Genomic DNA, 13,601 nt, shown 5'->3' on the forward strand with positions numbered 1-13,601 from the left:
CTAACCAATTCCATTTCGTGTAGCATTAGATGGACTTTAAAATGGCAAATAATCTACTTTCATATAGCTAAAAAACCTCTGTTCTTCATGTTGTTTTAAAATTACAGATAAACAAACTTTTATTATTAAATCCTTATTAAGATTTCATTACATATAATTCTGAGAAACATTCTCTAACAATTCCTGTAAACCAAGATTTCAATTTAAAAAAATCCATCAACTACTCATTTTTGTGGATCTCTTTTGACACCCATCCCAAGACAAAGTAACAAAAAATAAGCTAATAAAAGGAACGCCTTTATCATGATCACTTTCTTCTCTGTTCTCCAAAAGCCACTGTCTAGGACACTGGATTCCCATCACCTCAACGACAACAGAGATGGCAGTTAGACCTCTTCCCTTCTCCCCCAGCCAGCTTGTCAAATTTAACTGTACCTTCCAATGTACAGTACAGTCAATATTTCTCAGCATAACATGAAAACAAAAGCAAAACTCGCTGATCTCTTACATCCACAATTCAATTAACCAGAATTCCAACCTCCAAGTCAAATCTTCATCTACTCAGATGAAGAGTTTTAAATTAAAAAGAAAATATCTACAACATTACTTTAAATACCCAAGTAGTTCAAGTGATTGTCAAAATACCTTAAGTATTTAAAAAAGCCTTTTCAAATCAAATCACTGATCTTACCAGAAAATACTGACAATAGCTCAATTTCCCTATTTTTTTCTCAGTACTGTTAATGGGTCTTTCTGAGAATTTCAAGTTGCTTCTTGATACATGCATACATATACACATACATATATACATACAGATTACAAATTTCCAATTCTAAGGAATCAAATTTGAATACAATTTCACCAATATTGTCCCACAGACCTCTCAACACCACATACACAGAAAAAGCCAAAAGTGGCGCTGTGGCTCAAGTGCTAGAGTGCCAGCCTTGAGCAAAAAGAAGCCAGGGACAGTGCTCAGGCCCTGAGTTCAAGCCCCAGGACTGGCAAACAACAACTTTAGGTCCCAATGGCCTATCCTGCCTGCCAGCCAAGACTGAAATCAGAAATGGGCCAAACAAGATGCTCTGAGACCATTTACTCCCAGAGTCTCACTCTGAGTCCTACTTCCAGGAATGCCTCTGTCCACTTCTGATCTGACATCCACATCATACAGAAGGGATGCAAGGACTAAAAACTCTTCTCCCATACCTATGGGTATGGCTACCAACAACCCCACCCCCTCCATCCATCCACCCCAACACTGAGGAATTTGTCTACCTCATCTCTTCCTGAGTTAAATGATTATAAACTTCAAATTTACATATGTGAGGGACATCAAGTCCTTGCTCACAGCAGTATGAAATTGAAAACTGAGTGCCCTATGTACCTTTTTTTTTTAAACACTGACATGAGCAAGACTGACCTTTATTTTAAGCGAAGGAAAAAAAATGGTAGCTTCAAGAAGAATTCAGTAATAAATATCATGTCTTGCCTTGGGAACTGCATACTGTATCCTACCAAAATGTACAATTATTATTTTCTGCCTCAAAATAAAACAAGGGGGTATGACTGTTAAAGAATACAATCATGCAGAAAAACACACTTTCTGACAGGTAAGAGCACTAAGCTAACAGAAAAGACCATTTCTTTGAAAGAATTATTTCAGCTGTGTATTCCATCATCTCTACAAGGAATATTGCAGGCCACAATCTAAAAATCTACAAACATTTTGTACACACTTTAAGGCTTGTGCGTCATTACACACAAAGCTGTATGTAACTGGATGGCACAACTTTTCTTATAGAGCACATCCAAATCAGCCAAGAGCTCCATTCTGTGAGGCCCACCTTGAGGGCCATCAGAAACTAGGCCAAATCACATCTTCTGTTCACACAAAATGGAGTCACCACACTTACAAACATTTTTCAAAGGGCAGCCTTTCCTGGGATGCTTACAAATAGACCAAGCTCTTGTTTATCTTTGGTAGAAGTCAGCCATATAGAAAATTCAAACCAGAATACAATGACACCTAAAAAATGTTATGACTTTGGTGATACTTATTTAAAACTCCCTAAGCTCTATTTTTAAGACAGAAAAGAAAAGAAGTACTTTAAAAGGAATTTTTATTATTTAAACACATAAATACTGCACACTGCAGGCTATCAAGAGGTTCAAATGCAAATAAGACTTTCTGGAATTACTAGACACAAAGCTAAGTATATGCAGTCAGTGAATGTCATTTTATCAAAGAACTACTGCTACTGTTTTTTGTCTGTTTTTCGAACTTCATGCTTTTTTTACTTTCCCACCGAAATGTTACCTTCAGTCACTATTTAATATTATGGTCAGGCAATGTGCTGAGCATACAGAATTCATCAGTGAACAAATACAAAAGATATGTGTCTTTACAAAGCATAAGTAAATCTAGAAAAGCAACTATGCATCAACAACAAAATCACTGGCGTTATATGGGGCAGGTCTTGTGCTGCAAAATTTGTAGGCTGCACCAATCCTAAAAATATCCCAACTACACAGGTAAAGCAAAGTTAAGAGGTTAAATACCTTCTTACCCAAGGTCCTAAAAGACAACAACTGAGGTAGGTAGCATACATGAACTCAGACAAACAGAGGTCAAAATCCCAACTCTTAATCAGTGCAGTCTACCACCCTTCATCTTAGTTCCAGAATAACATATCCCAAATTGTGAACTAGTTATGTTCAAACTAATGCAGAGGCCTTCCCTGATCCCATCATACTGATGGGATTTTCTGCTATTAAAACGAATAACCATTTTCTGAATGTGCACAAACAACACTTTCTGTGCTGCATGGTCACAAGAACCACGCTTGAATGAACATTGTGGTATACAATGCATAAATCTAATCAATTCACTTCATGAACCCAAAGTGCATGTCAATGAAGTCTCTATCTGGAAACACAGTTTTGCCTACATCTTCTAACAAAAATGAAAAAAGGGTGTAATTACATATCCTCAGTAAGTTTTCATTTTAAAGAATAAAACCAGCTTCATATTGCTCTCAATCCACTTCTGAGAAAGTAAATACAGGGAGCGAGGGCATTTTCAATGACAAGTGAACCTAAGCTGAAGACAATCTCTGTAGCCCTTCCTCTGTTGTACTGTCAGGGAACGCACCTGTAAACGCTAGTGGATGGCAATCAATCTGCTTTGGAGTAAGCTAAGAGAAATTTCAAAATGTTTCCCCCACCTGATCTCAGAAGTCTCTGATATATAGAAAGAAATACGGTATTCAATCATACCATAATAGTAATATGGAATAATTCGGCCCCACACATATTCATAGCAGGGGATGTGTCTTTCCCAAGGTTAGCTAGTGAGGTGTAGTCTTAACCTACTCCACACTCACAGCCAGCCACAAAAATGAAGTTTCTTCTTTGTTGATTTTGTTTTCTTTTCATTCTGTCTTGCTTGTTCGTGTATCTGTCTTCGGGAGGGCAAGGGGAGCACAGAAATGGAGGGACACAGGGCAAACAAATGCAGCAGCAATACTCCTGACATTATGTAGAAAGAGACAGTGAAGGAAAGGGTGACACTGTCCAAAAGAAATGGACTCATTACCTGAGTTATGTAACTGTCACCCCTCTGTACAATGCTTTTATAATTTAAAAAAAATCTAAAAAAAGAATGATTGCTGTTTAGAAAATAGAGAACACACCACCACACTTCTGTCAGCATGTCCAACAAAAACCATAGTGTCATCAATTTTCTCAAATCTAGCCATCTCCAGACTAGGTTTAAGGATGATTTGTCTACTTTACTTTTATTTTTTGTTGGTCGTGGAGCCTGAAACCAGGGCCTGGGTGCTGTCCTAGAGTTTTTTGTCATCTTCCCACGCAGGCTCAAGGCTAGTGCTCTCCCACTTTGAGCCACAGCACCACTTCCGGTTTTCTGGTGGTTAACTGGAGAAGAGTCTCACAGATCTTTTCTGCCCAGGCTGGCTTTGAACCACAATCTTCAGACCTCAGCTTCCCAAGTAACTAGGATTACAGGTGTGGGCCACCAGCTCCTGGCTGCCTATTTTTAATAAAACAAATCAATAGCATAGAAAATTGTATTTGTAATAATTACCCATCCTTCTGGAAAATTACTTGAGGTTAACACTTGAAAATAACTCTAGAAAACCAAAACTATACTTCTATAGTATGATTAAATTTAAGAATGCACACAGCATTCTCAGGCAGAATATTAAAATAATGGCTTTGATTACTGCCCTATGAATAAAGAGGTAGAGGTACTACAAGGAACAGTCAAGCGGAATCAAATTTACTTTATCTGTGATATTCTCTGCGAGCATTATCTAACTCCATTTTTATTTCTAGAACCCTATTGGGTTAATACTCTGGTTTCTCATACAAATGGAATGTTTGCTTTAATAAAAGCAAGAAAGAAACCTTCCTCTTGGAAGAAAAAAATTAATGTTCTTCTTCCTATTAATCCTATTCAGAGTATTCTCAAAAAATAAAAAGGCTGACATGTAGTAATTCTACGAATCATACAATTTTACTCTCAGATTACCAAAAGAACAATATTTAGTACTTTCTTAGGCCCCTGAAGATGTTTAACAAATACCAGTCAGAGGTGTTTATCATGATCCAAAACATTACTATTTGCATTCTGGTATAAAATATTCCTTGATGATCCTTGACACTCAGGAAGAAAACCCTCAAAGCAAACTAAGTCACATGCTGACCTAGAAAAAACCTTTGGAGGAGAGGGGGCAGCAAAAGACTTTCCGTTGCTAGTTGTCATTACTGGAGAACCTTCAATCTATCCAAATCACACTGAGAAGGAGCAAGAGGATAATGTAACAACATGATGGAGAGAAGCATGAGAACAGCAGGCCACGGGGGAGGTCGGGGTGCAATCAGCTGAGAGGTCTCACTGATTCCCAGAACTCCCACCCAAGCTTATCAGCTTGCCCAAGCCTGTGCCAACCTTGCTAATTTCCCCAGTTTCTCGGCTTCCCAATTCCAAATTATTAAAAAGAAATTTGGCCCAATTAATCTTTTCCAGCCAGGCAACAAAAGATCACAGATTGCCATTCCATACTGCTACTGTTTTAAAGAGCTAAAGAAATTTACCAGATACTTTATTATTTCTCAGACAGATTAAAAAACCTAAGGTACAACACTGGCTTATTTAATTGTTGCTCCTCCTTCCTACTTCTAATTAAGCATATTCTGCTCATGTAACCTCTCCCGCTCACTTTAGCCCCAATTTTGATTACTTCTTCCATAAATAACCTTGGCCAATATATTCAACCAAAACCAAAGCTCCTAGTTTGGAAAAGAGCCAATCAAACAAGTACTTCCTATGACAACGAATGCTTCCTAATAAAATACATAATTCATTTCCCTTGAAAATGCTATCTTTACAAGCCTCGGCAAGGTTAGGAACTTCACTATCCTATACTGTCACAGCCTCCACCCTATTTTCACTCCTGTGAAAGTCTATACTATAAATACACCTGTCGGTGGGAGGTGGTGTGGTCCTGTGTTCTTATGCTTAAACATTAAAGCAGAAATCACACAGACAAGATTGCTACATAACCCATCATCCAAATTGGGACATTCTGAGAGGGAAAGGGAAGCTGTCTAAATAGTCTCACGGAATGAAAGACATAAATCAGGGCATAAAAGCAGCCAAGTACTATGGCATGGACCCAGATTCTAGGTGAATATAGTAGCAGGACCTAGAAGACAACCAAAAATCCTAAAGAAAACCCACAGACTCTTTATCTCACCTAGAACTAGTTAATGAAATGTTACTCAGAGCCCCCAAAGTTCAATAAATTGGCATTATGCTATTCCCCATGGCTGGTAGAAAATGTTCCCTCATTCTCACTTCTTAAGTCATTAAGCTTTTATCGTCTTCAACACTGTTTATCTTACCTTAGACCCTAGCCACTGTAATAAATACTATAAAACACACGTCCACATTCATTTTTTTAAACAGTCGCAATATATGCCTGGCACTCAAAATTTATCCACCGTGGTAAAATGATTAATGCTTTTTTTTTTTATGTAAGCAAAGAAACACACTGCTCAGTTACAACCCTATACCAACTTTTTGTTTCATTATAGTTAAGAAGATAAAATGTAATTCTGTCACTATTCCAAAGCTATTCAGTTTTTGTTTCCATTTTTTATTGTTCCAGTTTGCCCCATTTTGTTATGGGTAAAAGCAACTCCAATCTCTTCTTTTTAAAATCTTGCAGATAAAGCATTTCCTTCTGCTCATCTCTTTTCCTTTTTAGTTTAGGTAAACTGGAAAAGGGAAAATCCTGATTATTCTCATCTATTCAGTTATCTTTTCATAACTATGAAGAACCAAGAAAAGCAGAAAGTTGGGAAAAACTACATTTCTTCAGGAGAAAATATTTCATCATCGCCATTATACTTACACAACTACTGTTACAAACATGCTCAATACAGAACCTCAAACACATAAGAAATAGCAGTATGTGATTTTACAAAGGTCTCCAAATATATCACACCCAACTTCTCACTTGTTTTTGCAGATGCTTTAATGTGTTGGACCAGACCAATACTAACAACAGAAGCTTCTGCTTTTATTGCTGCTAATACCCCAAGCAATTACTGTAACTCAGCAGGAACCTCTGCCCAGAACAGCAACTATCACACTGCAATCAGCATTTCATAAAAGACGCTGTTCAAACATGAAGGCACCTGCTAATGTGAAGGAAAAAAAATTGTATAAAGGGGCTCACAATCTAATAGGTAAAAGAAAAATCTCTGCAATTTTATTTCACAGCTATCTATTTTCCACGGGGCAGTGGCATTTGTGTTAGTAAAATTCACACAGGCAGATAACAAGCAGGGGAAAGCAGCAGCAGCAGCGGCCACTACCAAAAGAAAACTCTTCTCGAAACAAAGCCACCTCCCAAATTTTCATTATCAGTGCAGTATCTGAAAAAAAAAAAAATTCACAAGAGCAAAGACCTCCAAAAAAGGTAAAAACTCATATTGGCCTGAAAACCAAATATAAAACATTTGATTAAACCGCAAGATTGCTTTGCAAAATAGCCAAGAAAGGTATACGCCACCTACTAACAATAAATAAACATAAGAAGTAAATGCACAACAGATTTTTATTATATTCCTTTTCTTTATTCTAAAATCATATAAAATGCATATCAGAACACAAACAGTTGCATAGCAAAAATATTAGAAATGAGGATACCCACAGACACTGAAACAGGATTTTCTGAAATAGGATTTTTCTATATGTAAGCTATAGGTAGGTAGACTGTGGTTCACAACCTTTTCAAGTAGAAGGATCTCATTCCAAGACTGAAATGTTTCAAAAGATTTGCAAACGATACTACTCTGTATGCATACTACTTTTATGCATACTACTATGTATTTTACATAATCAGTTTACTTGTAGAAAAGATGTAAGCCCTTTTTATTCTTTTTTAGTACTAGTAATTGAATACAGGGCCTCACACAAGCTACCCAAGTGCTCTAACACTTGGGCCTAACCTCTAGCCTTTTTCTTTGTAATTTTTTGTTTGTTTTTGAGATAGGATCTAACTTCACCCAAGCTGCCTTGAATTCAAAACTGTCAGATCTCAGCATCCTGAGTAGCTAGGATTAGAGGGGGTAAGCCACAAGGACCTGGCTTCCTTAGTTTAAAAAAAAAAAATCACAAGTTTATTAATATGTTTGTAAAACATTTGTTTAGGTGTGTGTGTGGTGTATTTATGTACATAAGACTAAGGCTGTTTATTTGTGCAAAATCTTTACAAAATCCTGAGATCTCCAAAAACCAAAGTGTGGGAACCACTAGTCAAAAACCAAGAGATCTGATAATAGGCAGCATCAACACAGACCTACTTCCCAGAGCACGTTCTCAGTGACAAAGTTATGTCATGTCTATACCAGACTTCCTCCTCTTGACTTCTGTCTCTAAGAGATCCTACAAAGAGGTTTGAGGTATACCAAAGAAAATTACAGTTTTTCTCAGGAAACTAGTTTCTAGCTCTCCTATTTCCTGCTTATTAGTTCATAACTTTGCTTCACATTCTTAACAATGGCTAGGAAGAAACAAACTACCTCAGAGCACAGAGCAATCTCTGAAATTGTCAGCACCACTACTAAAGGAACACTTCAGAAACACTGCTTACAACACAAAGCATTAGCACTGTCACATCACTAAGGAGATTAACTATCAGGGACCTTATTTCAGCACTGATGGTGACACTTCGCACAAGAGCAGACTGGGACACACAATCAAGTCAGCCAAAGGAGCTAGAAACAGAGAAGGTCCAGAGCAGAACAAACAGCAGGTTAAAAATGCTTACCAGTTTGAAGTCTTGGATGCTACAGATGAAATACGGTGTGTTTGGCCTCCGACTCTCGATATACACACAGTCTTTAAAAGAAAAAGAAAATTTAAAACAATGGCATTTACTGTTAAGGGAAAAAGACAAGGCCCACAAAGCCACTGCATAAATAAATGACTAAAATTACAAATCATATGCCTTTTAAGAAATCTTGCCAAAGGTGATACTAAGTTATAAATAAAATTAAGCTAAAAGTAAACAGCCCTTTGATAATTTAAAGAACCTGGAAATCTCTATTTGGAGGAAGGAAGACGGTAGGATCCCCATAGGACTATCCATATTCAGATGAAGAAATTTAGCTAAATTAATTACTTGATTAAAATTACAAATCAAAACCTGGAAGTGTGTGGCTCAAGCTCCTGCCTAGTTGGCCCTAAATTCAACCCCCAATACAGGCACATACGCACAGACATATGCCCATTACACATCAAGCTGAGCATAGTGATATACATCTGCAATCGAATCGCTTAGGAGTCTGAGACAGGAGGTAGTAAGTATAAACTCAACTGGATCTATGTAGCAAAACTTGTTTAAAAAGAAAATAAATGAAAAGAGGTAGAGGGATTGGAGCTGGACATGTAGCTCAGTGGCTGAGAATCTACCTTATAGGTGGCAAGGCCCTGGATTCAAGCATATCTATCCCCTCTCTCCTCTCTCTCTCTCTCTCACACACATACACACACACCCACACAGAGAAGAACGAAAGGAAAAGGAAATAAATTAAAGGAAAACAACTATACATTAAATCATAAATAAGTGTTTTGAGGTAGATGCTCTCTGGTTTCACAAAGAGCAATAGTAGACTGGTGTGACCAAGCTATTATAAGCACCTTTTTTTTTTTTTTTTTGGCCAGTCCTGGGGTTTGGACTCTGGGCCTGAGCACTGTCCCTGGCTTCTCTTTGCTCAAGGCTAGCACTCTGCCACTTGAGCCACAGCACCACTTCTGGCCATTTTCTGTATATGTGGTGCTGGGGAATTGAACCCCGGGCCTCACGTATATGAGGCACTCTTGCCACTAGGCCATATCCCCAGCCCATAAGCACCTTACTATGGAATGAAAATGCATCTATTTCCTTCTGGGTTACTTACTATTAAATATTAACCTACAAACATTTTATTTTCTAATTGTTAAAAAACAAGCAGCCAATCAGAGATACAATGAAATAAACCAAATTACATTGTTTAAGGAAGAGGAGCACCTTTTAAATTGCATTTGCTATTGCAGTGGTTGAGCAATTCAATTGTTTCATGCTATCAACAGCTGGAGTCTAAAAGATTGCTTTTTTGTATTGCATGTTAAAGACACTTAAAAAAAAAAAAAGAGGGGATATGGCCTAGTAGAAAGAGTGCTTGCCTTGTATACATGAAGCCCTGGGTTCAATTCCCCAACACCACATATAGAGAAAACAGCCAGAAATGGTGCTGTGGCTCAAGTGGCAGAGTGCTAGCCTTGAGCAAAAAGAAGCCAGGGACAGTGCTCAGGCCCTGAGTCCAAGCCCCAGGACTGGCAAAAAAAAAAAAAAAAAAAAAAAAAAAACCAATGACTTTATGCAAAGCAATGTCAATGGAACGGTAAAAGACCCTCAACATTACAACTTAAAGTCATCATAAATCTTAGGACAGGAAAGTCTGTTACTAAGTAAAGGTATTCACTGTCAATCAAGTCTAGGAGTGATCTCAATGCCCACACTGAAAATATTCCTTGTGTTATCCTTTCTCCTAACCCTTCTATATGAGTGTGACTTCATGTTTTTGACATGAGCAAATTCCTCTCTGGCTTTGTTTGTCGCATATATTAATTAAGACCCAAAGAAAAACAGAGCAGCAATTTGTCACGCCTCCAGTGGGACAGTCCATATTTCCCCTTAAGTACTGGCAAACCCACTCAAGTTTAGACCATGAACAAAGCCCTTATTAAAGGGCATGCTCTATCCAGGACACTTCTACAGGAACTCAAGACCTTTCTACTCAAAACTTATTTCAGGGGCTGAGAATGTGGCCTAGTGGTAGAGTGCTTGCCTCGTATACATGAAGCCCTGGGTTCAATTCCTCAGCACCACATATATAGAAAAAGCCAGAAGTGGTGCTGTGGCTCAAGTGGTAAAGTGTTACCCTTGAGCAAAAAGAAGCTAGGGACAGTGCTTAGGCTCTGGGTTCAAGCCCCAGGACTGGCCAAAAAACAAAACAACAAGAAAACTCATTTCAGAAAAAGAAAAAATATGAAAGTAAACTAGGCACTGGAATTTCCCATCTGACTTCTGGGTTTGGACTCAACAGCTCATCAGTCCCCGAGTCCACACAAACCAGCAGCTCAAGAGTGTATCATTGACTGAGCTTTCTGTCTTGTTCCATGGCCCAGATGCTGAACAAAGCTGCTTCAACATTCAAGCAATATCCATTTAACAAGCCAATCATCTTCAGCAACAAGCTAAAGACCTCTACCCGCCACAGCAGATACTTCTCTTCATAGCCTTAATAAAACAGAAGAAATCAACATGCATGCATGCGTGCACGCACGCGTGCACACACACACACACTGCTATAGCTCCAACTTGCATGATTTTTTTGTTTTGTTTTGTTGGGTCATGGAGCTTGAACTCAGAGCATGGGCACTGTCCCTGAGCTTCTTTTGTTCAAGGCTAGCACTCTACCACTTTGAACCACAGTGCCACTTCTGGCTTTTTTCTGAATAATTTGTTGGAGATAAAAGTCTCATGGCCTTTCCTACTCTGGCTGGCTTCGAACCACAATCCTTAGATCTCAGCCTCCTGATTAGTGAGGATTACAGGTATGAGCCACCAGCACCAGCTAACTTGCACAATTGTTTAATAACCCAATGTTCTTAATTTCTGAGTCCCTGTTGCACCCATTTCTAACATTTCAAATGACTAGATATCAATTATATACTAATCTCAGTCAACCTGACCAGAAACTGCAGTCTACAATGTGCTCTTTTTTCCATATGAGATCTCATAGTTTCCTATAGAGGGAGGGAGGGAGGGAGGGAGGGAGGGAGGGAGGGAGGGAGGGAGGGAGGGAGGGAGGGAGGGAGGGAGGGAGGGAATGTTTTCACTTTCTCAGTAATGATTTCCACTTTTTAAGTTCATGTGACAAGAAACTTGCTGCACTGAATGCCCTCCTCCCCTAGGCCACATTCTCCAAAATACCAATTCCTCTGCTGTGTGCCAAGCCCTATCTATCACACCACCAGTTCCTGATCATATGATGTTTATAATCAATCATATGTTCACACCAGAGGGAATAAATTTTGAGAATTTATTCTCTTTGCAAAGAATCTGTAACACCTCCCTCTTTTGTAAAACATTAGCAATTCACATCCCATTTGCTCAGTGATTGGCAGTCAAATGGTCTGCACTGGCCACATTACCACCAGTCTTGTGAGCTCACAGAAATGAACTCCCTTCTATATAGCTTATATCCACTAAGGATTAATGTCTGGCATTAGTGTAAGTAAAATAAGAAATAACTAAATTAAATAAAAAATGATTTGATAAGGAGTAGATACCGCTTTATTCTTTTTTTACATAGAGAAATGCTTCATGTATTTTTTCCATATCCAACAGAATTGTTTTTAGTACAAACTCACAGAGTCTGAGACATAAAGAAGCTATTAACCTGTATATGAAAAACCTTTACAGAAAAATGAGAAAACCTTTTGTATCTTTTGATTCTTTCGTATCTTACTGCAAAGATACACACAGGAAAATAATCACCCATACAACAAGTTATACCAAGGTATGACTATTAACAGAAAAAAAGGAACACCTGGTAAGGCAAGGGCAGTGACTGGCATCTCTTCACAGAAGCCTTCCGGGCATCAGGAATGCTGCCCTGAGGAAAGAGGTCAGAGCAGATCCTCAGATCTGCTGGTCCCCACGTAGTTCACTAATGCCCTACTCCTTCTTAATGCCCACTCTTGTCTTAAATGACCATCAAAAGACAACAGCTGGTGATTCACACTGTAATCCTATCTACTCAAGAGGCTGAGACCTGAGGATCAAAGTTCTTTGGCTTGTAATCTTAGCAACTCAAGAGATTGCAGTTCCAAGCCCTAATCTCCAATTAACGTGTGTGTGTGTGTGTGTGTGTTTGTGTGTGTGTGTGTGTCTGTCTGTCTGTCTGTCTGTGGCTTGAGTGGTAGAGTACCAGCCTTGAGTGGAAAAGCTCAGGGACAGTGCTTAGACCCTGTGTTTTAAGCCCTTGAATGTGTGCACACACACAAACACAAAAACAGAAGACCAAAGCAGTCCAAACTAACCTCCAGTTATGAGATCCCAATCAATCCAGACTAGAACTGCAGAACAAATGGCTGTGTCAAGTGACCACTAACAGTATTATGCAACATACATGAAAAAGAAGAAGTGTTCAATACAAAATTAACTGATAAAACTGGAAAGATCAGAGATGATAGGAACTAAAATTTTTCACACTGTGTCAACTTCATCATACAAAGTAGGGGAGGTGGGGAGATTGCACTATCTTAAATAGCACTAATATATACAATTCATTTGGAAATAAATGTGTGCCAGTATTGGGGCTTGAACTCAGGGCCTAGGTACTGTCCCTTAGCTTTGTCTCTCAAGACTGGAGCTCTACTGCTTGAGCCACACCTCCACGCCCATGTTTTTGGAGGTTAATTAGAAATAAGAGTCTCATTAACTTTCCTGCTCTGGTTGGCTTTGAACTGCAATGCTCAGATCCCAGCCTCCTAAGTAGCTAGGGTTACAGCCGTGAGCCACCCAGCTTAAGTTCATTTTTTAAATGGAAAAAATTACCTTAGGGGCTGGGAATATAGCCTAGTGGCAAGAGTGCTTGCCTCGTATATATGAAGCCCTGGGTTCGATTCCCCAACACCAACACCATGTATATAGAAAATGGTCAGAAGTGGCACTGTCGCTCAAGTGGCAGAGTGGTAGCCTTGAATAAAAAGAAGCCAGGGACAGTGCTCAGGCTATGAGTCCAAGGCCCAGGACTGCCCCCTCTCCCCCCCAAAAAAATACCTTAAAAATTACTACAGAGTCCTTTTTTTTTTTCTTTATGAACATCCTACAAAATTTAGGGTAATCCAACAAAGAGAATACATTCTAAGAAATAATTTGCAATTCAAGTTTCACGGAAAGAAAATTCTGCTTTTTATTATTCATTTATTATTTGTCAAAGCAAGGTTAAAT

The 13,601-nt window shown here is 38.7% G+C and overlaps 1 protein-coding gene across 3 annotated transcripts in view; it reads right to left on the reverse strand.

Annotated features, from left to right (window-relative positions):
* The window catches only part of Rere (arginine-glutamic acid dipeptide repeats), a 370,202-nt gene that overhangs the window by 212,175 nt on the left and 144,426 nt on the right, over positions 1-13,601 (reverse strand). For all 3 annotated transcript variants that reach the window (XM_048350176.1, XM_048350173.1, XM_048350174.1), the window contains exon 3: positions 8,367-8,437. In XM_048350176.1, coding sequence (XP_048206133.1) covers positions 8,367-8,437 — 71 coding nt within the window. The remainder of the gene's footprint in view (positions 1-8,366; positions 8,438-13,601) is intronic.

The sequence above is a fragment of the Perognathus longimembris genome, chromosome 7 (genome assembly GCF_023159225.1).
Source record: "Perognathus longimembris pacificus isolate PPM17 chromosome 7, ASM2315922v1, whole genome shotgun sequence".
NCBI lineage: Eukaryota > Metazoa > Chordata > Mammalia > Rodentia > Heteromyidae > Perognathus > Perognathus longimembris.